The sequence below is a fragment of the Drosophila yakuba genome, chromosome 3R (assembly GCF_016746365.2).
Source record: "Drosophila yakuba strain Tai18E2 chromosome 3R, Prin_Dyak_Tai18E2_2.1, whole genome shotgun sequence".
NCBI lineage: Eukaryota > Metazoa > Arthropoda > Insecta > Diptera > Drosophilidae > Drosophila > Drosophila yakuba.
In genome coordinates this window covers 18,153,238-18,176,644 of record NC_052530.2, presented here as the reverse complement: position 1 = coordinate 18,176,644, position 23,407 = coordinate 18,153,238, and the positions used below count along the sequence as shown (strand labels likewise).

The 23,407-nt window shown below is 42.9% G+C and overlaps 6 protein-coding genes and 1 long non-coding RNA gene across 8 annotated transcripts; 1 reads left to right on the top strand and 6 right to left on the bottom strand.

The window, feature by feature from the left end:
• Positions 1-2,890: 2,890 nt before the first annotated feature.
• LOC120321858 lies at positions 2,891-3,829 on the bottom strand. The gene is made up of 3 exons (XR_005561584.1): positions 3,742-3,829; positions 3,222-3,440; positions 2,891-3,155 (listed from the first exon to the last, which is right to left on the bottom strand). It is a non-coding gene; the product is annotated as an uncharacterized LOC120321858 (long non-coding RNA).
• Positions 3,830-6,777: 2,948 nt separating this feature from the next.
• On the bottom strand, positions 6,778-7,339 carry LOC26535254. Its single transcript, XM_039376355.1, has 2 exons — positions 6,944-7,339; positions 6,778-6,854 (listed from the first exon to the last, which is right to left on the bottom strand). Exons 1-2 carry the CDS (start codon positions 7,074-7,076, stop codon positions 6,778-6,780), a joined length of 210 nt encoding a protein of 69 aa, XP_039232289.1. The 5' UTR covers positions 7,077-7,339.
• A 101-nt stretch (positions 7,340-7,440) lies between these two features.
• LOC6537334 lies at positions 7,441-8,172 on the bottom strand. Its single transcript, XM_002097855.4, has 3 exons — positions 7,932-8,172; positions 7,688-7,856; positions 7,441-7,624 (listed from the first exon to the last, which is right to left on the bottom strand). Exons 1-3 carry the CDS (start codon positions 8,148-8,150, stop codon positions 7,524-7,526), a joined length of 489 nt encoding a protein of 162 aa, XP_002097891.2. The 5' UTR covers positions 8,151-8,172; the 3' UTR covers positions 7,441-7,523.
• Positions 8,173-12,611: 4,439 nt separating this feature from the next.
• Positions 12,612-21,021, bottom strand: LOC6537332 (methionine--tRNA ligase, mitochondrial). 2 transcript variants are annotated; one of them, XM_002097853.3, is made up of 6 exons: positions 20,837-21,019; positions 20,485-20,765; positions 19,998-20,420; positions 19,674-19,938; positions 13,933-14,130; positions 12,612-13,264 (listed from the first exon to the last, which is right to left on the bottom strand). In XM_002097853.3, the coding sequence occupies exons 1-6, from the start codon at positions 20,928-20,930 to the stop codon at positions 12,786-12,788; spliced, it is 1,740 nt and encodes a 579-aa protein (XP_002097889.1). In that variant the 5' UTR covers positions 20,931-21,019; the 3' UTR covers positions 12,612-12,785. The 2 variants fall into 2 exon arrangements, with proteins under 2 accessions (XP_002097889.1, XP_039231678.1); XM_039375744.1 differs by lacking the exons at positions 12,612-13,264; positions 13,933-14,130 and adding an exon at positions 18,034-18,469 and having other exon boundaries at positions 20,837-21,021.
• Positions 16,875-17,954, top strand: LOC6537333. The gene is made up of 3 exons (XM_002097854.4): positions 16,875-17,459; positions 17,520-17,688; positions 17,752-17,954. Exons 1-3 carry the CDS (start codon positions 17,259-17,261, stop codon positions 17,838-17,840), a joined length of 459 nt encoding a protein of 152 aa, XP_002097890.2. The 5' UTR covers positions 16,875-17,258; the 3' UTR covers positions 17,841-17,954.
• A 232-nt stretch (positions 21,022-21,253) lies between the features above and the next one.
• Positions 21,254-22,311, bottom strand: LOC6537331 (uncharacterized protein CG45076). Its single transcript, XM_002097852.4, has one exon. The coding sequence runs from the start codon at positions 22,229-22,231 to the stop codon at positions 21,326-21,328; it is 906 nt and encodes a 301-aa protein (XP_002097888.1). The 5' UTR covers positions 22,232-22,311; the 3' UTR covers positions 21,254-21,325.
• A 57-nt stretch (positions 22,312-22,368) lies between these two features.
• Positions 22,369-23,400, bottom strand: LOC6537330 (coiled-coil domain-containing protein 102A). The gene is made up of 2 exons (XM_002097851.4): positions 23,316-23,400; positions 22,369-23,243 (listed from the first exon to the last, which is right to left on the bottom strand). The coding sequence occupies exons 1-2, from the start codon at positions 23,397-23,399 to the stop codon at positions 22,515-22,517; spliced, it is 813 nt and encodes a 270-aa protein (XP_002097887.2). The 5' UTR covers position 23,400; the 3' UTR covers positions 22,369-22,514.
• Positions 23,401-23,407: the final 7 nt, after the last annotated feature.

The following is a 23,407-nucleotide window of genomic DNA, read 5'->3' as shown; positions in this document are numbered from 1 at the left end:
TTGCCTTCCCTCGAAAATTTTAAGCGAGAGCTCAGAACATAATATTTGTTTTACTTTTTATTTCGTTTTATCTATCAAAACGCGACGACTTTTTTCCGCTCTCTGGTTGTATATACGCGGGATGTGTATAAAAATTTATGTGTATATTTATTGTGTTTTATTGGGGCACTTAAGCGTCAGACTGTAAGAGAATACCGCGAGTGCAAAAACCGAAAGAAAAAGCGAAAAAAAAAGTCAAGCAAAAGAAAAAGAAAAAGCCATGCAAAAGAAAAACTGAAACAAGTAAGGACAACTGAGACGCTTATTGACATAAAAGCCAATCATTTTCAAATGGCTTTAAGCATTCGACAAATGGAGAAGCAGCCCGCAACATCAAACGGAAAAAATAAACAAAACTCGAGCGTAAAAGTGGAGTCGTATATTTTTTGGCTATGCATTCGAGTTGGCACACCGCACAAAAAAAGCCACAGGAACTTCCAGTGGATGCACTTTGAACCCGTTTGCGGTTCGAGGTTCTCTACATAAATAAAAGCCTTACCGCATTTTTCGCAAGAAAAATAGAAACGCGGAATTCACCGTCTCAAAGGGAATTTCTTGAATATGAAGCCAAAAAAAAGGAACTTTTTAAGTTACCACCGCCACGCTATTGAACATGAATTAAATTATCACTGGAGCGTGAAAAAAAGTGATTGATGTACTACTGTTCAGCCATCAATCAAGAAAAATACTGGTGCATTCTTGCCTTCGCTGATTTCCCCTATGCAAGTTGTTAATTCCCAGCAGCTCATAAAAACGATGTCGACTACTATTTTACTATCCTGAAAATGTAAAATTTGCTAAAATGCATTGTGCCAAATATTGCTATAGTTTTTGATGCTTTAGTTCACCTCCATAAACAAGGATATTTATTATTCAAAATCTGTTTATTATGGGCAGTGATTAATGTATATGTATATATCAAAGCACCAACTTAAATATTCCATTATTATTATTTTGGACCTCGAAAAAGGCAGCGGACAGAGGACATAAATTTGCACACATTTGCGTGGGTAGTTGAACATGTATGGCAAGGCCTTCCTGAACATTTTCTGAATCCACCCACATTCATATGTTGTGTGAGTCGAGTGGAAGTCGGGCGACAGCTTCTTTATTTCAGTTCAAGGCCGGGTATTCATAAGCAAAACAAAACCAACGAACAATGCGCTGGCTCAAGGCACCTCAAGAGATTCCCTCGGTCTGGGAACCTGGACTGGCTTACAAATGAGTCTGCCACCTCGAATAACAAAGCAAATGCGGCACGCACCACAACACCCAGAAAAAAACTGGCCATTTACACTTAATAATACAAACATCTCAGTTTTAATCGTAACTACAAGATACAGATGGTGCCTCTTGAGATAAAAACCTTATAAGGACAACAAATTTTTACCTAATTCAAAACCTATCCAACATTCGAAACTAATACATTTTTCGCAGTGCAGCAACAGCAGCCATAGATGGTTGAAGTGATGAATTTCTGGCCGGCCAGGCATTAATTCCATTTAATTATTATGACACCAGAGGGCAGCGCAAACAGGCCGCAATAATAGTGAAGGCTGACAAAGAGATTACAAGCACCTTGGGTGCTGGATGCTGAGTGCTGCTTACCAGGTTTGCCCCAGATCCCCAGATTCCCCCTCTAATCTATTCTAATGGCTAGTGTGTCGTGCCCAGCGATTTGCGAATCAGCTGTGGGGACATTTGTCATACGCCATGTGGGCGCGTCGGCGTACGCGGCGTATGCGCAACGTGTGCAAAACGGTCGCAAAGTTTGCGGCAACTTGTGCCAAGTTTTCCGGCTCAACTCAAGCGGGAAAAGCGTCGAGCAGGACTAGTACAACATCGTTTTCACGCTTGCCCTGCCAAGTGAAACCAATTTGCGCATTTTGTCTGCATCGCAAGGCATCCCATCGGATCGTCTTGTTCCTGGTCTACGTCCTCTTCTTGTTTTTAGCTGCAGGCTGTAGTCGCAGTGGCAGTCGCTACGAGTTTTCCTCGTCCTGCACTTGACATTCAATTTTCCCTCGGAGCCACAGCCGTCTAATGAATGCAATGGCAAATTCGACCCAACTGCTGATTACGATTTCCCTCGGGCGCAGTCCAAGCTATCAGATGACCGAAGGATCCCCAAGACGCTTGGGGTGCGATGAAAGTGGGTCTTAATGAGCCCTAAAACACTGCATTTGATTACATGGATAGCTGCAATTTGAAGGTACGTTTTTGATCTTAATGGATATTCAAGAAATTCTCGTTTACTTATGATTCAAAAGTTTTCACTGCGCTTGGTAAAAAAGAGCACCATTCCAAATTAAACTGTTTCTTTATACATCCAATGTGTTGAGATAACATTCTACACAAAAGCCTATGCTTTTAGTGCTGTTTTCCTGATTAATAATATTCCAACCCATTGATTAGTTTATGCAACGATTTAAGACATTATTGAGAGCTGGCAAAGCAATTTGAAGACAAGATAAACGGATTCCATGATGCTTGTTCTCATAAAGTTTTGCCGTGCAGTCGGGGCAAATTACAGGTTTCACAGTTAAATAGAAATTCTCGCCTGGTCATAACTTAAAAACAAATTCCAACTGCCCTGCATTGTTTGGCGCTTGACCAATGTCGCTCCATCTCTCTCTCCTCGCCTCTAGCCGTCTCTTTCCCAGCCCACGTATGAGGGTGTGCGTATGTGTGTGTGTGTGTGTGTGGTCGTAAATCAATATTTAAGCTGGGTATAGTATGCTCGTTTAGTCTTTGCCGGATGGTGTGGAGCCTTTCAGCCAGAGTTTAAAAATAAAAAATAAGCAAACCCGAACTCATTCAACTCGTTCAACGACTCAATAAATGTTGCAAATGCGATGCTGGCTACGTATTTATTTATACGACAGCGAAATGGGGAAAACAGGGAGATATTTGTGGAGAACGCGTAGGATTCTCCCAGGACCTTCGCTTCGCATCGGTCCAGAGTCTATGGATTTTCGTTTCATCTGCAGAGGCAACGCGAAAACATTTCCAAACACTATTTATCTTTATTTGCCTCTCGTTCTGACCATCGTTTCTCTCTCTCTTTCCATTTCGATGTCGAAATTCCAGGACCGGGCAGTGATATTTGTTATTTGCTAAACGAAATGATATATACTGGCGTGTCATTAGTCATGCTTTGCTGCACATACATAAACACGTACCCTGGTGCTGGCCAACGTTGCGTATACTTGATGCGCCAATGCCACTGCCACTTCGCATCCACGAATGCCCATTCACAACTTAATTCCTCGATTATAGCATTGCTTTCCGAGCAAAAACTTTATTCATAACGCTGTCCTAACCCTACTCCACCAATTCGCTAGTAATGTTTCGTTTCCATTTTGGTTTGCACAAAACTTAACGCACAATTTATGCAAAGTCTATTAAAATGCAAACGTTTCAGTTAATTACGGCGAATTTTAGTTTCCAAAGTCCTTAAGCGAAATTAGCAAGCAACTTTTCAAATATCGACAGCAACAATAACAACAAAGTTTGCTCTTTTCCCTCGCTCCTTTCCCCGCCCCCTTTTCCCAGCCGCCCACTGTGTGGCAAGTTAAAAGCGCTAAACGTTTTATTACCACCAGCGCAGCGCGGAAAACTCCCGGCCACTTTCGTGAAAAACGCAGAAAAACCTTTGCTGCGGTTGCCTCCAGCTGAAACTGCACTTGACGTACTACTTACTACTTAAGATTTTTGCTTCTGTTTTGTACTCAGTATTTGGAAAAAATTGAATTTTGATTCTAGATATTTGATGATTCTAGTATAGATGTATTTCTTATCTAAACTTAAAAGCTATGGTGTTTTTTAGCTGCAAATAAAAATTGTATCTTCAATAAACGTTTTTCTGCTGTAAAAATGCTTGAAATTTATGTAAAACCTTAAGCCTTAACCAATTTAATATCCCTTTACATATAATATTTTATTTAAATTCCAAAAAGAAGTTCCTTCTTTAATTGTATACCCTTTTAATTGTGTAAATCGGTCAGTCTTTCATTTCCCCACTAATTGAGCTATACCAAATTAACTTGACTGGCGTAATGTTGTTAATTGGACTATCTCGTGATAATCCCCAGAATACAGGATTCCCTGGTAATCCTGTGCGGGTCTCCAGAGGCTGTTTGGCTATCAATGGCGAATCGCAATTGACGCAAACAGGACTATGCCCACATTTTGCTCATATTAACGCACCTAATCAATATGGCCGAAGGGCGGTTATGGAACATGCCAACTGTTTGCCCATGATTGTTGGCCCAGCGTACTCGCGAATTGGCCCAAAGCCAATTGTGCCATTAATAATTAGGCAACTTAATTAGGTTTCACTTTAACTGCAACAGACGCTGAAATTTAGACAGCTTTAAGACTGAATAAACTTAAAGATAAAGCCAGGCAATCCACGAAACCAAAACCATAAAACCAAAAAAACCATTATAAAAGAAAAATCCCCAGAAATATAGGCGAAATGCAGAATGCTCGGCACTCAAAGTAAATGCAAATAAATCGGATTTCCACAACAGCAAAAAGTGTGGAGGGAAAGCGGCTTCAAAAAAGCAAAATAAAAACAAACAAAGCTGGAAACTACCGGAGGCGATGGTTCAACCAAAACCGTGACCAAACCAAGAAACATGGCCAGAAATGGGACTTACAATCAAAACTTGCCCATGGGCTGGTGGGCTGGAGGGTTGATTTGTGTGCCTAATGCGGTATGGATAGAATACAGCAAGAGAAAAATAATAAAATTACTTGTTAAGCTATAAGTTGTTAAATGTACTTAGAGCACATGGAAGATGCAAGACAATAGCTCGCCACCTCTTGTATCTTGAATTTTAAAGGAACTGCAAATGTTTGTCCTTGTTTCTCCATAATCTATATATTTTGCAGTATCCTGTCAGTTTCTAACTTACATACTCAATCTAGGTAGAGTAAGCACGCACTTATTTTACAAGTGTAGCCTCAAAGTCCTCAGCTATGACTGGCTCCACCTCAGACCCTGGGGTTGCCTTAACAGATTGAAACAATAAACTCAAATTGCCCCAGCGGACGAGGGGGCAGACGGAGGAGAGGGGGTTCGGGTTGAGTTATCTGCTGTAAGTTGAGCCGATAACTTTATGCGCACAATTCCATTTGATTGATGAGATTTATGCTCGCAACGCCCACCGTTCACGTATTTTGATTTTATTTTTATTTAGTCGTCTTATTTTGTTGCTGTTTTTACCCCCCCAAAAACCAAATGCCTGACTGTTGCTTCTTTTATTTTATTTCCGGCTCGGGACGGCACAAAAAAATAAAGAAATCGCAGACAAACAAAAACAAACGAATGAAATATATAAAACATTTAAAGCCCTTCAACAGAAGCAACATGTTGGCGCACACGGACGAAATTCCCTTATTCCAAGAGCCTCTTTTGACCCACTTCAGTGGATACTTTTTGGCTCCAGTATATGTCAAATAAGCCAAGTGGATTTATTGTCACAGAAATGTAATCCTTATCTTCGTTTGTTTCATATTTAATTGGCTTCTTCGGCACAGAAACGCTGAGCAGCTTTCATTAGTGGCAGTTGCAAGGGAAATTCACCAGCCTTCATCATGATTCCATTAATTAAGTGCAATGCTCCCGGGGATTAAAATGTATCGTGGAAAAGCAGTACAATCGGAATTTACTGCGCGATAAATTGACTGCAGATTAAGCCACTTTAAGTAAATATTTTCTTTATATATTATGAATTATAAATACAATATATGGGTCAAGGTAAGCAAGTTTTAAAGCGGGTGGACATTTATATAGCCCAGCACCATAAATTCATGTCCTCTTCCGAAACTTCGCTTATTTGAATCCACGCCATTCAGCCACCTCATTACGAGTGCTCCATTCATTCCGCCCCTCAGCTCCTTGAGTGCTTTCTGGGTAAGCTTCTGCATCCGCTGTTGCTGTCGCTGTCATACTCCTCCAGCTCCGGCTCCGGCGTCGTCTCCGTTTCCAGGTCCAGATTCATTTCCAGCATTCCGAGATGCACTCGCATAAAGAGTCGACACGGAAATTGCAAGTATCGTTGATTCATTTGATCGCTTTGCAAGGCAAATGGGCGCACGGACTGCGAGTTCACCGGCATCGGACTCACGGTCATTAATATGCATGTTTATTGGGTGCTGGAGGTGGACCTGGACCTGGAAGAGCAGAAGGAGCAGGAGAAGCAGAAGGAGCAGGAGGAGCACAAGAATCAAAGGAGGACCAGAAGAATCAAAGGAGGAGCAGAAGAAGCCATGGAGGCGCAACGGACTAGCAAAGGAGCACGACCCACCGCTCCGTTGCCATCCCGCTGTGCAAATTACAAGGGGCTTACTCTTTCAAGGATTTCCTCCATCAGGCGCCTTTCTCCTCTAGTCGCGACCTCCATTTTTGGGGGCCAGTCAAAATTAGCAACGCTCCGACGGCAACGATTAAGTTCCACTGTGACGCCATTTAACTTGCTGTCAAATATTCGCATGCGACGTCAAGGAAAAACTCCTCATGTACTTAGACGTGTTCCCATTTTCGACATATTTTAATATGGAGTTTAATATGTTTTTATTACGAAAAACCCACCGATCAAAGTTTTTGATTCGAATTTTCTATCACATTGGAATTTAGAAACTCTTTAATATATATTTTATGTCAGTTGTTTAAAAAAAACCTTTTTTTCTCCGAACTTACAAATGCTATAATTTCATTCAATTTCAAGTTCAGTTATGCTTGCTTTTCGATAGCTCCATTGTATAAAGTGTATAATGTGAAGTAATTTTGGTAGAGGGGCTTTCGTCTTCCCGGTTATCAGAGTCAAAATATGAAATTTTTTGTTGAACTAGCTTATATTGGAATAACGAAAAAGATTTAAATATATAAACTCACATCCAGTACCGTTGCACAGCGTCTGTTTGTTCAGTTTCAAAAGCGTAAGTATGGGCAGTTCTGTTTTGATATTCACAAAGTAAACAAAAACCTGTCCGAGCTGGCCATTTAAAATGTTTTCGCGATACGGCATCAGGGGACTTACAAATATCTATTAAATATAAAATTCCCTAGTATGAAATGAAAGCTCAGGAATTGAGCAAATCACGAGCTCACCTCGCGATGACCACGAATATCGAATGTTGCGGACCACTTATTCAATGGATTTGGCCCCGAGGAATGTGTGAAAATGCCCATATAAGTAAGACCATGGTCCAACAGTTCGTACCTAAAGTAATTAGCGCAACGATTATAGGGCACGTATACTGTTTGAGCGCAGCACAGAAAGACCCATGAACAAATCAGCTAAATGATAAGCATTCTAGAAACCGCTCTTTATAAAGTCGAAACAAGCACTGACCGTCATATGCCAGAAACCCAATTGATAACGCAGCACAGAACTACACATATTTTATTTGGAATTCCCAAACGCCACTTTCACATTACTATGAAATGTTTTTGCACCAACGTACATATATATTCAATAGCCGCCGTAATTTTGAAACATTGGGTTAGGGCGTTTATTTTTCACGGTAAGGGTCATGTGATGCCGTACAGTAACTCTGGTCTTGGGGTATTTGTCTGTAAGATATTTCAAATCAGTGATCAGTTGTTACCCCCAAGACATACGAATTTTCAACTTACATTCTGCGCTGGAGCACACTAACATGTTGTTGATATAAAAAGAGATCAGCTTGGGCAGCGCGGTGGTGATATTCACGAACTCCACAAAAGTCTCAGCCGGCATTCCCCTGCCAATGTTTGTGGCAGCATCATTCTCGTTGGGATACGTTTTCATTGGGCCCACAAACAACTGGCCAAATCATGGAAAATTCAAAACCACATACATACTCGTATATGTCATCTAAATAGATGTATAGCTACTCACGTCGCGCTTTCCTTCGCTTTCGAATGTCGCCCTCCAGTTAAGCACTGCATTCGAACTTACAATTGAAAAGGTGGGAGCCGTAAAAATGCCTATATAGGTCTGTTCCTCTTGTTTGTAGAAATAGCTGAAGTGCCCATCGCAGTTGTGCTGGGGTACAAGTAGCCCCAAAGTTGGACCCGCACAAAGAACTAATAACGTGAACAGGGTAATTGACATCATGAGGTCTGAAGACTGACTGTTTCGAGCTTTCAGATTATTGTATATAATAGCGAACATTATCAGTGCCTGTGGAAAGGCTCTGAAAGAGATTAAACAATTTGCTGATACACGCCGTTGTATGCAAAATATTTAAATATTTCCTTTTAAATTTTATGAGGGTATTTTATTGAAGTGATGAGGTAAAATTGCCAACAATTTTGTAGTTCAAAATGGAGAAATTCACAGCGAGAACACGTCGAGCCAGACATGCTCAAGTATTTTTCGAAGGTGAATTTAATTTTCCTGCTCTCATTTGTTGTCTGTCGTCGCCTTTGTCTTCGTGGAAATTGCATTTTTCATTTTTTCCCATCTCTTTGTGCGTTGCTCTTGCTCATAAGTCTTGCATTGTCATGCAAAAGTGCAGCAAATTAATTTGTCTTACTTATCAACTGGATACCCCGAAAAGTTTGTCCAGAAATTCTCCTCCTGTTCTACGAAATTTTATTTGACTTGGGGGAATCTTTAAAATCAGCTTGCGGCTCTGGTCATTTGAAGTGGCCTCTTTCCAGGTCATAAAACCAACCAAACAACAGCGCTCGAATTCTGGCAAGGATAACGATCCTTGGTCCATTGACTGTGATGCGAAAGCCACTCGAAGCGCATTCGGTTGTTGACATCCCCAATATGTGTATGTAAGTTATCAACATGAGACCCAAACACTTACGCCCAACGACCGACAACCGACAACACTAAGCTACTTTTAATGTTTAGACACAAACACAAGGACGACGGGGCACACAAACACTTGCAAATGCACACGCACACAGTTGCACGCTAAGGGGTTTCGGCATGAAGTTAATAAAAGTTCTACGACATTTTGACCTGGAAAATATTGCAAAAATAAAATGGCTGCCGGGCTGTTGCTTCAGCAGCATTTTCCTTCGCCTTCGCCAGTTCACCAGTTCGCCAGTTCGCCGCAGGTTTTCCAGCTGCGGTTTTCCAGCTGTGCCGACAGACGCCAGAAAGTATGCTTTAAATAGTGGCATAGTAAAATATTTACTTTGGCGCAAAAAGGTTGCTGAAAACGGGGGGTTAAGGGGAAAATAAACTTTTGCTGACCGGCAAAATGAAAAGCAAAAGCGAAGGCCGAGCGAGTCTAGCAAAAAATTCATTAAAAGGGATAACGACTCGCATACTTGCGTGGCACTCGATGTGTTTGTGTGTGTGTTTGCGGCCCAAGGATTAAGGACTCGGCTGAAATTTTGTAGTGCAATTTACTAACATATTATGTAAAGTAGCCAAAATCTATGCCTAGCTAAAGAACTCGGTTGCCATTTAAATAACACACGCATAAATCTTAATTAAAATTAAATGTGCAATGCGCTCGATTTAATTTCCGACTTTTAATTGCGGAATAACATTAAACGCTTTCTGCTTTGCGTTGATTCATTAAACACTTTTGCGTTGGCTTAATGAATTAGTTAAGCGTCATTTTGTACATTCGCAAGCATTATTGGATTTATCGAATGACAGGCATTGTGTAATTTGCATATTTGAAGTTTAAAGTGTTCTCGTAGATGCTCAGTCGTAAAATGCAACAATACAATAGGCTTTGGAATTTGCAATTGCTTTTGGTAGCTATTGACAACTACATAGCTTGTATGCTGTTCTATTTGCCATCAATTAATGAGGAATATATTTTCTATAAAAATCTGTGGAAATTTAATATACTTAATTGGATATTATTTTCCAAAATTATCTCAACATGAATGGAGAACACTGTATGCCTCTTTTTTATCATAAAAGCTCAAAAATCACAGCGCAACCTATGAAAATCTAATTTGCGATTAAAACGGGGTAATTCCGGTTAGGTTCTGTAAGTTCAGATGTACTTATATAAACACATCTAACTACATATTTATGCATATTTATTAAACCAAAGATTAACACATGTACGTCGCTTGCAAGAACTGTTGCGAATTCGCCTGCAATGCAGAATGCAGCATAAGCATGGGCGAATCAATTTCGTTGTCTTTGAGGCTGCCCCATCGAAACACTGCTTAAGCTTGGCCAAGTGGCAACTTGGGGCGCGGGCTGATTCATTTACAATATTGCGCATACGCCACGTGGCTGGCAGGCAAATTAAATTATGCATTGCCGGAGTGGAGAGCTGTGGCCGGCAGACGGCGGCAATCTCGACAAAGCAAGTTTGTAATTAATCAAAGTGCAACAGGGGGTAGCATCCAAGGCAACAGCAACACCAACTACAACAAGAGCAAAAACAATAATAACTGAAACAACAACCACTTTGGGTGCTGCGTTCGAGTTTAAGCAGCATTTAAAGTGAATCATTAACCCTATTACCTGACTTACCACCCATCGCAGTCTGCATAATTTCATTTAAAATGCAAACTTCACAACTTTTTACAAGTCAAGCATGTTGATGCGCTTGTTTATGCTTCCCTGTCCTTTTCAGTTGCTTTTTCTTCGCCCGCTGCTGTCTCATTAACGTCAACTTAATTTGCTTGCATTATATAATTTCATTTCGTACGCTTGGATATTCAATTATGCGCCACAGATCAAAGTGCCTGATCCTTGGCGAAGGAATGCTGAAATAATAATATTTAAGTGGTCTTCTGGCGTGGCCTTCAAACTATTAATTCATTTTATGTTGCTTGCACAGATTTTCCATGTCAACACCTTGCAAGCCATCATAACTATATGCTCCATTGCATGTCGAGTCTCTCATCTAAAAGTTTGTTTAAAGATTTTACATTTTATTAGATTTCCTAATTCGCCTGCGGGTTGCTCTGTAAAGGATTTGGGGAAACGCTGCATCGTTATTCAATTTATTTCAAACTGACATGTATTGTATTGTACCCATTAATAAATCAAATTTCCACCCTTAATTGGCATTCCAAAAAACTATTGATGTAATCGAATTCTGCATTTTAAAGCCACTTTATTGAATTTCATTGCCAAACTGCAAGGCAGACAATGCATCAATCCCTTGGACTAATTGCTCGATCTGTCTATGAGATATGCACATGTGTATATCATGTGCTAGCTTTTCAGGCCAACAGCATCAACTTGAACATAAACATCCGCATCAGCATCTCCACAACTTCGGCCTGCTCTGCGAATTGCAAGTTAACTGGGTCCAGGTCCAAAATCCCGCACATTCTGACGCCCTAATTGGCAATCTGGGCCAAGAGGAGGTGCACTCTGGGAAAGAGAGTTAAGCGTTCTGGTCTACGCCAAAATGGAGCTAAATTGTTGTTTACCTGCAGCTGATAGCGGCGGTAATGTCTGCACTTCTCGTGCAATTAACAAAAACCAGTGATGGGAAAGGTAGATGGTTTAAAAAGAACAAGTAAGTCAGCTGCCTTCCACAAGCCGAAGTCTATACACCCTTGCATATTTTAGATTTAAACGAAAATAGAAGTAATATCGCTGGTATTTTACGGACACCCGGACATACGGACATGGCTTTATTGAGTCAGCTGTAGATACTGATCAAGAATATGTGTTTTTTATATATTATTTCGATTAAATTCGAAGTACCAACGTTGGTGCAATATACTTGCATTTCCCATCACCAACTGCAACGAATAACTGCGATAAAACTGCGATTCTTGGCAAATGGTTTGCGACTTCTGGGCTTGAGACTTGATTGATGTGGAGAGCGGACTTTCGTGGGCGAATCCTAATTAAACAATATCCACGAAGTCGCGGATCTGCAATTGGCTGGCGAGTAATCTAATCAGCTTTCACTACTCCATAGGGCCAGCCAGCCATTTACCCTAATGGTTGCACTTTACTTGGCCCACAGCCAGTTCCTTCCACTGCCATATGCACTCCCACTCGGATTGAGAGCCGGTTGCCATTTATTTTGATTACCCTGTTTGTTGGCTCCTTCTCATGGTGCTTTTGTACCCATTACACGTTGTGTTAAAGGGTATGCTAGAATCGTTGAAAAGTATGTACGTAAGAGGTAGGAGATAAAGTTTCCAACCATATAAAGTAAATGTATTCTTGATTCATTCCCATTTCATTCGATATGTCAACTTTCTCGTTCCCACTACCACCAGCTGAGTACCGGGTATCTGATAGTCGAGGAACTCGCCTAAAGCCTTCGCGCTTTTTATTATTTTTTGTGGGTTGGCCTCTGGAAATTAAAATAAATTAACAAATAAGAGTCTGGCCTCAAGTTCGGCTTGGTGGCCTGCCCTCAACCTGTTTGCCAATTGAAGGCCATAAATAACGTCCCATTCTTGCCACCTGATGCTGACTTCAATTACGCGTAATAAATTACAAAGGAATATGAGACAGCGATGCTGCTGACGGCACTGCTTTTTCCTCTTCCTGCACATAATTAAGTGGATTTTAATGAGTCTCGGAGTGGAAGACCGAAAACCCAGAGTTGTCCAAGTTGTTTGGCCTCCGAGTTGTACGTAGCTATTCAATTTTAACTCGTTTGTATTATATTATAAACAATAATATTTCGCTTGGTGTCTATAGATATTTTTCTAAGCACATTTAACTTTAAGTAAAAAATTAATAACTACCAAAGTTAACAAGATGAAAATATATGGCATGATTAAGCCATCGCCTTGAATAAATGCCTGGCTTCGGAATCAGTTTATTACGGCCACTTCAGGACATTGTTTCGCGGCGCTCCTTCTTCTTCGATTTGCTCCGCTTGGCTGGCTGCGGCTTCTGCTCCTTTTCGCCTCCCACAGCCGTCTCCTCGAGAATCCGCTGGAAGAGTAGCGCACTGGTTTGCCCGTCCAATTGACGGCTCTCGCCGAGTCCTGTGGAGCTTGTGGGTGTGGTGGCAAAACTCTCGGCCAAGTAATGCCAGCCACGTTGGGCGGTGGGGACGCTCAGCTTATCGAGCAGCCGGTTGGCCAGCTGGGGAATTATGGGCTGCAGCACAATGCCGCTGAGCCGCAGCGCGTCCATTGTCATGGCGATTATGGTCTCCAAACGGGCCTGGTTGCCATCCGGTGCTCCCGCCTTCAGCGTCCAGGGCTTGGAGCTCTCGAAGAAGTTGTTGGCCGCATGCAGAGTCGCCATCGCTGTGTCGGCCACCAAGTGGAAGTGATTGCACTCATAATGCGACGCGCATCGCTCTGCAAAGTAGGAAATACAAAATATTCAAGGCAATTGAAAATAAATTTGGCAAAGATCTAAAATCTAAAATCCTTAAATATTTATACACTTTTAGCAGATGGTTAGTATGTCAGCTAAGCGCAGAGTTTAAATACAAGAAAGTCTGCCAAAGTTTTAATAAAAAGTGGGTCTATTTCGTATCTTTGTGAATTCGCCAACAGATTATTTCAATCCACATATATGTATATTCATTTAATTGCCAGAATGGAAAATTATTTCTTATCATTTAAGAAATTTTGAATCTGACCTTAAGGCCAAATTCTGCCTAATCCAAGTCACTTTCTAGGTGATTATAATGCAATTTTTGTTCAAGTGCACGCAGTACAATAGACAATATACAAAATGATGGCTTCACTTGGCGCACTTAAAGCCATCAGCTCGCTGGCTCCGCCACACTCTCGAGTGCACTTGCAGCACGGAGATTGGCCGGAAGTGCTTCGGGCAGATGCGGATGCGGATGCGGATGCAAACGCAAATGCAGATTATAAACCATCTCTATCTCGAGAAGGCGCCTCTTCAGCTTGAGCCCGGCTGCTTAAATATTAAAATGACAAAGCAGCACTCCACTCCACTGCAGTGCACTGCACTCCAGCTCACTCCGTTCCATTGCAATCCACAATGCACTCACCTGACAGCTGCAGAAGCGAATCCTGCAGGCGTTTGGCCGCATCCAGGCTCCGGAGCAGATCCGCCAAGTGCTCCGCGCTGGCTGATGGATAGATTTGGCCGGGATTCAGCGACTTGGCACTGGCACGCGATAGCAGATTGCCCAGGGTGTCCGCCAGCTCCGAGTTGAGGATGCGCTGCGCCTTCACGTGGCTGTAGTCTGTAAGCAAACCAGAGCAGACAACGTGTCAGTTTGCAGCAGGAAGATGGAGTAGAAATGCAGATGACTCTCAGTTCAAGGAACGTGATTACTTGTAAACGAGAGAACAAATGAGTTTTTCAAGATTTTAAAATCATATTAATTGCAAATGAAACATTAATTAATTCCGATCAAAGCCTTATTCCATTTAAAGCGAATCACACAACAAGTAATGGTCATAAGTCACTCATTATCAATTTCTTTGTTTAAGGGGTTCAAAGGTTTACTTGTATCGCTACATGACGTACTTTCCATTAAGTGCAGACACAGAAAGAATGAAAAATGTCTTCGCAACAGGAGAAAGCGGACTTAAGAGTGGTATTTTCACATTCCACTTAACTTCCTTTGGTCCCAGCATTAACAGCTTACAAATTCGCCAATATGCCCGGCCGCCCATTAAGGGGATTAGCATTACGAAAACGTAACCAGAGTCCATGGAGTCGGGAGTGGCTGTCCTGCGAGCAAAGCCGTTTAAGATAAGATCCGAATAACTTAACAACAACAAGTGAGGCAAGGAGTTTCCCCCCCATTTTCCTTTGCCACACAAAATGCAGCTGCAGCTGCAGGTGGCTTTGTGGGAGCAAAGCTGAACACGAAAGGATTTAAGCTGCGCTAATAGTAGCAAAATCTTCGTCCGGAGGGAAATTGAACTGAATGAGGTAGATAGTCGGTGGGATAAAAGAGTGATTCCACCATAATACGTATAATGATGTGTTCGCCGGGGGAAACTTGAGAAAATTAAGTACACAAGCACTGCATTCATTCAGTGCAGACCAGTGGAGTCTATAAAGGAGAGCAAATCGGGAGTTACTTCAAATGGGTTAAATGATTTTCCTGACTCAAATAGCAACCATTAAGCAGGAAAACAGGTAATGGAAAATCATCAGAGCGAATAAATACAATTCAATGGAAGCTCTTTACTTAAGCACCAGAATTAAAAACAGATACCTGCCGAAAATGCGGCAAGTACATCATCGATTGCTAATGGGGCCACAAACTATTGATGCAACTGAAACTGCAGCTGCATCCTTTTGGTAATTAAAAACAAGCAATGCCTGCTGAGACAATAATCGGCTAATTGCTGCCGGCAAGTAATTATTGTTGGTCCAAATTCCTACTTTTTGATGATCGGATTTCGGATGGAGGAAAAGAACAGAGCAGAACAGACCAGGAATTATTCCCAAGCAAATACATTTCGATGGTTTGAACGTAGAACTTTCTCCATTGGAATCTTCTCCCGTTTCACCTGTGCTGCCAAATGAGGTTTCCTCTTCTGCTTTCTCTCTGGGGAAATACAACTGCCAAAAAGTGTTGCCTGAAACATTAATTTGTTGCACAACTAGGAGAAATACAGCAAAAGTTGGCCAACCGCCCGAAAAAGGCAAAAGTCTGCTTGTCAACCGAATTCAAATGAAAGAGTGTCGAGTTGAGTTGCGTTGCGTTGAGTTCACATGCATAGACGTAAGTTTTCCCAAATCAAATTCATGTCAAGGGTGGAAAATGAATAGTTATAGTTTTAGAAAGGAATAGTTATAGGCACGGCTGCTACCTCGCAATTTAAGCATTTGGTCAATAAACTCGGTGCTCAAAACATTTTTTAATAACCAGAGAATATTACACATAAGTCTATGAATTAAACCTGTAACCAATTTAAAAACAAATACTAAATCTCTAAGGTTATCTTTCTAAATGGTGTGTCAAATGCAATCCTAAACAGGTAACCCCAAAGTGCCGTAGTAAACTGAGCCGCTCGATTGGCTTTTCATTTTGAATGCATTGAATTTTGATGGCATTGCAAACGTTTGCCTGCCGATGGCCAAAATGCAATGTGAAATGCATCGAACTTTATTAGCGGCCCCCATTCGACTGCCAATCGAGTATGGCTTTCTAATGAAATTGTTTCGAAGAGGCCCGCAACACGTGTTGTATTTTATATGTGGCATTACCTGCCGGAGCTCAAGTCCGGTCCAAAAAGTCCGGGCAACTCTTAACTGCTTACGTGTGCAGCTACAAATTGTGCAAAAAGGCAAAAGTTGCTGACGGCACGAGGAACCTGTGTACTTGCCACTTGCCGCTTGCCACTTGCTACTTGCCACCGACTGTAGACACGCTGCTGCACATGCTGCCACGTGACCGAGGGGTAGGAGGAAGTCCGTCCATTTCTCAGACAAATGCAGCCGCTCTTCCTGGTAGTAATATAAATAATACTTTTTTACGTGCCCCGAGAGCTGTTGCCTGTTTTCGGCTGTACCTTAAACAACTTGAATAACTTGTCGCTGCTCCAGTTTTTCGCCATCGCCTGCAGAAAACTTTGACACAATTCTGCAGTGCCCTTCTGTCTATGTACGTATTTTCGTATTTTTCAACAGCATAACTTGGCTTTAAGTGCAGAGGTGGTGCCATCAAATATTTAACAAGCCTCTCTGCAATCGGAGACAGCCATGGTGTCGTTCAAGTTTTCCCCTGCAACACGGGGCGTATGGGTTATGTGCCAAACACTAATTTCAAGTTTGCCCTTTAGCAGAATCTGTTTGCCATATCAGATGGACAGGGTGCCAGCTATCGGGGTTAAATAAACACTCAGAAGCCAATAAAGTAAGTGGCTGAAGGAAGACATATGGAGTTTAAAGACTAAATTGTGCTTGCTAGCTTAATCCCTTTTCTTTGGCCTTCTTGAAATTGAGATTTATATATGTATTTATCTTTTTAATTCAATTTTAAAGTCACGTTTCCCATGCTTAGTTCGATTTAAGGTTTTTTGAAAAGGTTAAAAACGAAAAGGGCTTTATAAGAAAGACCTCGAGGTCCTCGACTATCAGATACCTCAAAGAATAAATATCGTGCCAGAAGCATGGGATCGCACCGTCAATGAATGGAATTCTATAATTCTATCCGACAGATAGAAGTGAATACTGTGTTAAAAGAAATATGAATAATAACAAGCCGCAGAGTTCGTGGAAACACCACATCAATACACAGAATTAATATTACATAAATATATTGCGATAAGAAATAATAAACACCATACATACGAAGATTTAGCAGCAGGCATAGTCTTTAGTCTGAAATCTGGATCCATCGGCAGCGGAATGTCTATTACTTTCTGGTTTTACTTGTGCGCTTCAATCATTTCGGTGCTGGCGGCCCATCTTCCGGAACACAATTGCGATTCATACTTTACATATAGCACCATGGACATGGGAAAAACATATATAGGCGTTTTCACGGCCCCCAGAGCCTACATTACCTCGTTCTACTGGGAGGCAGAGTTCTCTGCTCGCGGACGTGAAGTATGTACAATAAGAGCCAAGAAATGTTCTTTTTAAAGGTATTGTGGCATCTCTATGTAGGATCAAGTCGACTATCTCAATCCGTATCCCGACAATGAAGAGTGCTATGCCAATATCAGAAGGGGAAATCGCGCCGAAATGTTTTTGATCTTTCGAAACATTACCACGGAGGTTCCCAAGCTGATCAAATTTACGCTGAATGGAGAGACCCTGTGCACCAACGAAAAGTGTGCGTTACAAAATATTATAATAAATTAAAGAAATCTACTTTCATAATTGAATCTTTTCGCAGACCCCCCACTCAGTATCACAACTCGCGTAGCTCGGAGAATGACTGTCGATGAAATACCCACAGCGATAACATTTAGAAAATATGTTTGAATTGAAGAGAGCGTTTTTCACAGTGTTCGGAGTATCATAACGGCTAATAAATGATTAATGAATATTATTATTTAATATTATTAATTATCAAACAGACGTTATTCTGGAAAAGTACTTTGATTACAGTGTTGATATACAAATTAAAAGACCTTTTGCAGTCTTTATATACAAACTAATGGACCTTTTTCAAAAAATGTTTTTATATTTAAGCAAAAATCCCTAAATAAGCACCTTTTCATAACATATTTAATTTAACTCGAAAATGGCGACTGCTTAGCTGGGAGGCTATCGTTGTTAGCGATTGGAATTACTTTACAACACTTACCCAAGAACACAAAGTTGCGTAAAAACGCTTTTAAACTGCTGCAAGGAAAGACTGCTTTCCTTTCCGTCTCCAATGACAAATTTATGTATTCAAATTTTTCAAATTGAGTGACGCCCCAAGTAAGTTGATTGCATCAACGCACCTCCCCTACCTATTTGCATTTCCTGGCCAACTTTTTCTAACATAACCGCAGATGCTGAAGGTCCTTTCACTTCGCAGTCCTTCCACCATTTCTACTCCCTTGCCAGCCCAGCATCTGTTTTATCAAATTCGAAATGCAATTTCTGTGTCGCGGAAGTTTGGCCTGTAATGAAAACTTGAGCATTTAGTAACGATGTTGTCCCCCTAAAAGAGCTTTGTACAAACGGCTGTCACCTTGGGCCACAATAACGAATTTGCAGCAAACTGATCGAAACTGATGGAAATAAGTGATTTTCCACCTAATGGACGGCAGTCGACTTGAATTAACGCAAATTTGTCTGCCGCGTGGCATAAATCATTCATGGGCCAAAAAATATGCAAAATGCGCGAGATGTCGAACTTTTGTAATTTAATTATGCGACGTCGTCGCACTGCAGCAGTTCGCGCACTTTTATTGAAGCGTGTATTTTTTTTATTTTTATACCCGTTATTTGGTTTCAATTTGCTGGCCAAATGCAATAAAATTGCAATTAAATTAGCCGCAAGGCAGCGGCGCATAAAAAAAATTAAAAAGAGAAACATCAACAAGCGCAAATTGAATGAAGGCAAACGTGAAAAGCAGCCGCCTGTCTGGAAAATCCGTTGGAAAAGCAAAGTCAGCAATAATTGAAAATTAAATTTTTAAGGGCGGAGGGGGCGTGGCGAGGTATGCCAGCAATTTATGCAAATGGAAAAGCCGAAAAAGGTTTGGCGAATCAATCAGAGCGCATCCCGTGACACCCAGCGAAGTGTGTTAATTGCTTTCGATAACCCGTCTCAATGCCATACGTAATGCCATACATATCTGGCGGACAATTGATGGATTCCTGACGGAAACTTGCACACCCTCCCGACCAAACTGTGTGCCCCATTCGATTCTATGCAAATGGCAAATGGCTTCAAGTTCGGGATGCGAAAACTTTCGAGGCAAATAAACAAAAGTTAGCTCTCGCCTGCTCCTGCTAGACCGTAAACTTTTGCCCAGCTCCTTTCGACTTTAGTTCCCTTTTTAGGTTTGGCAGTTCGGGCATAAAATTGAAATGCAAATTTAAGCAGAGGTAACCAGTAACCATAGCCGTAAAACTAACGACGACAGATGGCCACTCACATCACATGCGAACACTTCAAGGCAACCTCAACAGTTTCGGTTGATAATTTGATGGAAAAACTATTTGAATAACCGCAGCCAGGGCATTCCTGCCCACAATTCGCCAACGCCAATGCCCATACCCTTCCTCTCCGCTTTTCATGGTAGCCACATGGCATTGCAGCCGCAAAGTGAACAAGCCACAGACATCAAAGGGATTTCGCGGTTACGATTCACTCACTGCCATCGCTGTGGGCCACGCCCTCCCGCAGAAGGAAGTATCTCAGGCCCTCCATGGTGTACTGCCGCGCTGCCTGGACGGGATCCACCACGTTGTGCTTGCTCTTCGACATCTTCTGCCCATCGACGGTCCAGTGCGAGTGAACGTACAGCTGTCGTGGAGGTTCCAAGTCAGCAGCCAGGAGGAAAGCGGGCCAGTAAATGCCATGGAACTTGAGGATGTCCTTGCCAATCACTTGCTGCGCCGGTGGCCAGTGGGCAGAGAACTAAAATTTAAGGATCATGTTAAAAGTTGGAACCCACCAATAAATGCCTTGGGACTCACCTCTTCATCGGGATAGCCCACAGAGCTGAGATAGTTGACTAGAGCATCCAACCAGACGTACACAGTCTGCGAATCATCATCCGGCACGGGAATGGCCCAGTGTACGCGGTTGGAAGGCCGTGATACCGATACATCCGGCAGTGGTTCGCTAAGCGTGTCGAGCAGAATCTTTTCGAACTTGGCCGGGCGGATGCGAGCCTCCTGCTTAACCCAATGACGCACATCGTCCTGAAATTGTGACAGTCGAAACATGTAGTTTGTTTCTTCGGTCCACTCGACGGGATGCCCAGACTCCAGGGAGTATCGGGTGCCAGAGGCCTCGTCCAACCTCAGCTGGGAGTCGGTGAGGAAGGTTTCATCCGACACGCAATACCAGCCGCTGTACGCGGCCGAGTAAATGTGCCCACGTGTGTGAAGTCTGCGCTAAGGATTGAGATTGAAGATACATTAATAATAATATGTTTAGCTTGTTAGACTCTAATCTCACCCAGAAACTGGCCACTGCCCGCTTGTGCCGGTCCTCAGTAGTGCGAATGAAGTCCTCCGGCTGGATACCGGCACTGCGGAATACCTCCCGATATCGCTGCGATATATCATCGCAGTATTTGGCCACGGGAATCCCGTGAAGAGATGCCGCCTGCTGGATCTTGGTGCCGTGCTCATCCGTGCCCGTGCAGAGTCGTACGTGCTGCTCCGGATACCTAAGCCTCTGGTAGCGACAGTGGGCATCGGCTATGACCGCCGAGTACAGGTGACCAATATGAGGAGCTATCCGTTAAGAGGGATTTCTTTTTATTAACCATAAACGTGATTAATTTGCTCTAAATTGAGGGGCTTACCTGCATTTACATAGAAAATGGGAGTTGTCACGTAGTGCGAACTGTTGAAGCGGGTTCCCAAATATCGCAGGCACTTAATTCTTCTTAAAAGCATCACTTTAAAAGCTATTTTAATACACAAATAAATAAAAAATATCTCTTAGCAATTTGCCGGTTGATTTTATAACATTGAACAGCTGTTCCGACAGTGCTGCCCATCACTTCGCTAACAGGGCTCGTTACAGTCACATTTAACATGGATGCGTACTTTATAGCAGCGTAACGGAAAATTGAACGGCTGTAAATTTAAAATTAAATTAAAATAAAATAAATCAACTAAATCCTTGCAAATTAAACTCAAATGAATATAATTCGAATAATTCGATAATTCATTTTGTGACAGACTGTCTTTAAAAAGCCATGCAACACTTTAACCTATAGATATAAATTCCTCATCTTTAATAGGAAACTAATAAAACCCAAATCGAAACATAACAAAATATAGTAAAATCAATTAATTCCTGAAATTGGTTCCAGATTTTGGCTGCCCCCGCCGGAAAACTTTCCGGCCAACTTGCGTGGACCCCATCGGACCTGCTGGCGGTGGGTCATCCGACGAGCCCTTTGTGCCTTCTGCTTGGCCTCCACTGCAGCACAGGCCGCCTTGTAGGCCGCCTGCTTGGTCTTCTCGAAGTCCGACTTGGCCTCGGTCATCTGGCGGCTGAGATTCTCCACCCTATGCTTGGCCGCCTCCAGGAGCTGTGTCTTCTCGGCCAGCTCCTGCTGTGCGCCACTTGCCACGTTCTCGATATTGGCCAGATTGGCCGTGGCGGCCATCACCAGGCTCTTCAGCTGATTGAGCTGCGCTTGGGCCTCGTGGGCAGACGATGCGGCTGCATTGGCATTCGCCTGTGTGTTTTGTAGGGACGAGGTAACTTCAGTGACAACCGCATCCGCCTCGGTCATCTCCTGCTGCAGCTGCTCGACAATCTGCTGTTTTCCGGCCAGCGCTGCCTCCGCTGCTCGAGCGGATTGAGCTGCCTTGGCGGCCAGTTCGGATTTGACCTGGGATGCAGCCGCCTCGGCAGCTGCCATCTGGGAATCGCTGGCTGCCTTGGCTTCCTGAGCGGCTTTCTGCGCAATGTTTGATGCCTTTTGCTTGGGATCACCGCGACCAAAGGTGCCGCTACCACCGCTGCAGCCGCCAATCGCTTTCTTTGAAACTGCTTCCGAACAGCCTGCGGATCCGCCTCCGTTTCCGGCCGCCTCTCCAGTGCCATCGACGCTGGCATCGCCGTACAATCCGGACAGGCACTGCTTGGCATTCGTTTCGGCAGGTCGGTAGTGGAAGCTCTCCAGTCGAGGGAACGCACGCAGCAGTAGCAGGAGGAGGAGCAGTGCTTTCGTGCCAGGCATATTCCGATCGAATATTTGGAAACATTCGACTCTGACGCCATTCGGAAAGCCTGATTTGACCGAAAAGATACTTTATTTGAGCATCGGAAAAGTCGGAATTTCTACGGATATCTAAGCACGCTATAGAACTCTGTTGCTTAGAAGGATTTATACTTTCATTATTTTCAGTGCATCCTCAAAGTATTTTTTCTAAATTACTGACAAAATATATTATTTTATTGATAAAATACAAATATTATGTACTGAAGTTTTAAAAATCGTATCATTCTTATAATGTAAGTGCCTAATAGAGATCGCTTTTAGCTTCAAGCTCTGCCTCGCTGATTTCCCTTTGCATCCTTTGAGCCTTTTGCTTGGCCTCCACTGCCGCACAAGCCGCCTTGTAGGCAGCTTTCTTGGTCTTGTCGTAATCCTGCCTGGCAGCGATGACCTGCCTGTAGATGCTCTCCAATCTCCGATTGGCAGCCTCCAACAGATGCCCCTTTTCGTCCAGCTCCATCTGGGCGCCATTGGCGAAAATCTCGATGTTTCCCATTTGAGCGGTAGCCTCAGTCACAAGGAGTTTAAGTTGATCCAACTGGATCTTGGCTTCGGAAAGCGCCATCATGGCAGCCTCTGAGTTCGCCTGTGTGCTTTGGATTGAGTTCCGAACCTCACCCAGCACCGCCTCCGCCTCTTTTTGCTCCAGCTCCAGTTGCTCCATGATCTGCTGTTTGCCGGCTAGAGCTGCCTCGGCGGCTCGAGCTGCTTGGACCGCCTTCTCGGCTAGTTCCAGCTTCACTTTGAGCGAGGCTGCCTCTCCGGCGGCCACCTGAGCGTCATTGGCCGCCTTTGCGTCCTGGGCGGCCTTCATTGCAATGCTGGAAGCCTTGCTCTTGGCATTCTTTTGGTTAAGACCACAGGACTTTTGAGCGGCAGAGACTGCATCACAAGGCGACCCTTCGGATGAATCTCCAGTTACGATCTCCCTTTTTTCGCTTGCTGGCTCATACAAGGTAGCCAAATCAGGACCCTTGTTTAGTGTCGATAGGAAAACCAAATATAAATGAAGACTTCACATACAGATTCAAGGGTCAGGACTCACCGTGTCGCCTATCATAATTATGTGGCTTCGAGAAACGCATGCAATGTTAAGCAGGATTAGGCACATTGCCTGGCAATAGAGCATAATCTCGA

What these genes read in the sequence shown, in the direction of transcription:
- LOC26535254 (XM_039376355.1), bottom strand. Translation starts at nt 7,076, where the DNA reads ATGCCGTATCGCGAAAACATTTTAAATGGCCAGCTCGGACAGGTTTTT. An exon ending in GCTGTGCAACGGTACTGGAT is followed by an intron (nt 6,855 to 6,943) that starts GTGAGTTTATAT and finishes ATAACCGGGAAG; the next exon opens with ACGAAAGCCCCTCTACCAAA.
- LOC6537334 (XM_002097855.4), bottom strand. Translation starts at nt 8,150, where the DNA reads ATGATGTCAATTACCCTGTTCACGTTATTAGTTCTTTGTGCGGGTCCA. An exon ending in AAAGCGAAGGAAAGCGCGAC is followed by an intron (nt 7,857 to 7,931) that starts GTGAGTAGCTAT and finishes TGATTTGGCCAG; the next exon opens with TTGTTTGTGGGCCCAATGAA. An exon ending in AGTGTGCTCCAGCGCAGAAT is followed by an intron (nt 7,625 to 7,687) that starts GTAAGTTGAAAA and finishes AATATCTTACAG; the next exon opens with ACAAATACCCCAAGACCAGA.
- LOC6537333 (XM_002097854.4), top strand. Translation starts at nt 17,259, where the DNA reads ATGTCTATTACTTTCTGGTTTTACTTGTGCGCTTCAATCATTTCGGTG. An exon ending in TCTCTGCTCGCGGACGTGAA is followed by an intron (nt 17,460 to 17,519) that starts GTATGTACAATA and finishes ATCTCTATGTAG; the next exon opens with GATCAAGTCGACTATCTCAA. An exon ending in CCTGTGCACCAACGAAAAGT is followed by an intron (nt 17,689 to 17,751) that starts GTGCGTTACAAA and finishes ATCTTTTCGCAG; the next exon opens with ACCCCCCACTCAGTATCACA.
- LOC6537332 (XM_002097853.3), bottom strand. Translation starts at nt 20,930, where the DNA reads ATGCTTTTAAGAAGAATTAAGTGCCTGCGATATTTGGGAACCCGCTTC. An exon ending in GGGCAGTGGCCAGTTTCTGG is followed by an intron (nt 20,421 to 20,484) that starts GTGAGATTAGAG and finishes CTCAATCCTTAG; the next exon opens with CGCAGACTTCACACACGTGG. An exon ending in TGGGCTATCCCGATGAAGAG is followed by an intron (nt 19,939 to 19,997) that starts GTGAGTCCCAAG and finishes CTTAAATTTTAG; the next exon opens with TTCTCTGCCCACTGGCCACC.
- LOC6537331 (XM_002097852.4), bottom strand. Translation starts at nt 22,231, where the DNA reads ATGCCTGGCACGAAAGCACTGCTCCTCCTCCTGCTACTGCTGCGTGCG.
- LOC6537330 (XM_002097851.4), bottom strand. Translation starts at nt 23,399, where the DNA reads ATGCTCTATTGCCAGGCAATGTGCCTAATCCTGCTTAACATTGCATGC. An exon ending in TAATTATGATAGGCGACACG is followed by an intron (nt 23,244 to 23,315) that starts GTGAGTCCTGAC and finishes ACACTAAACAAG; the next exon opens with GGTCCTGATTTGGCTACCTT.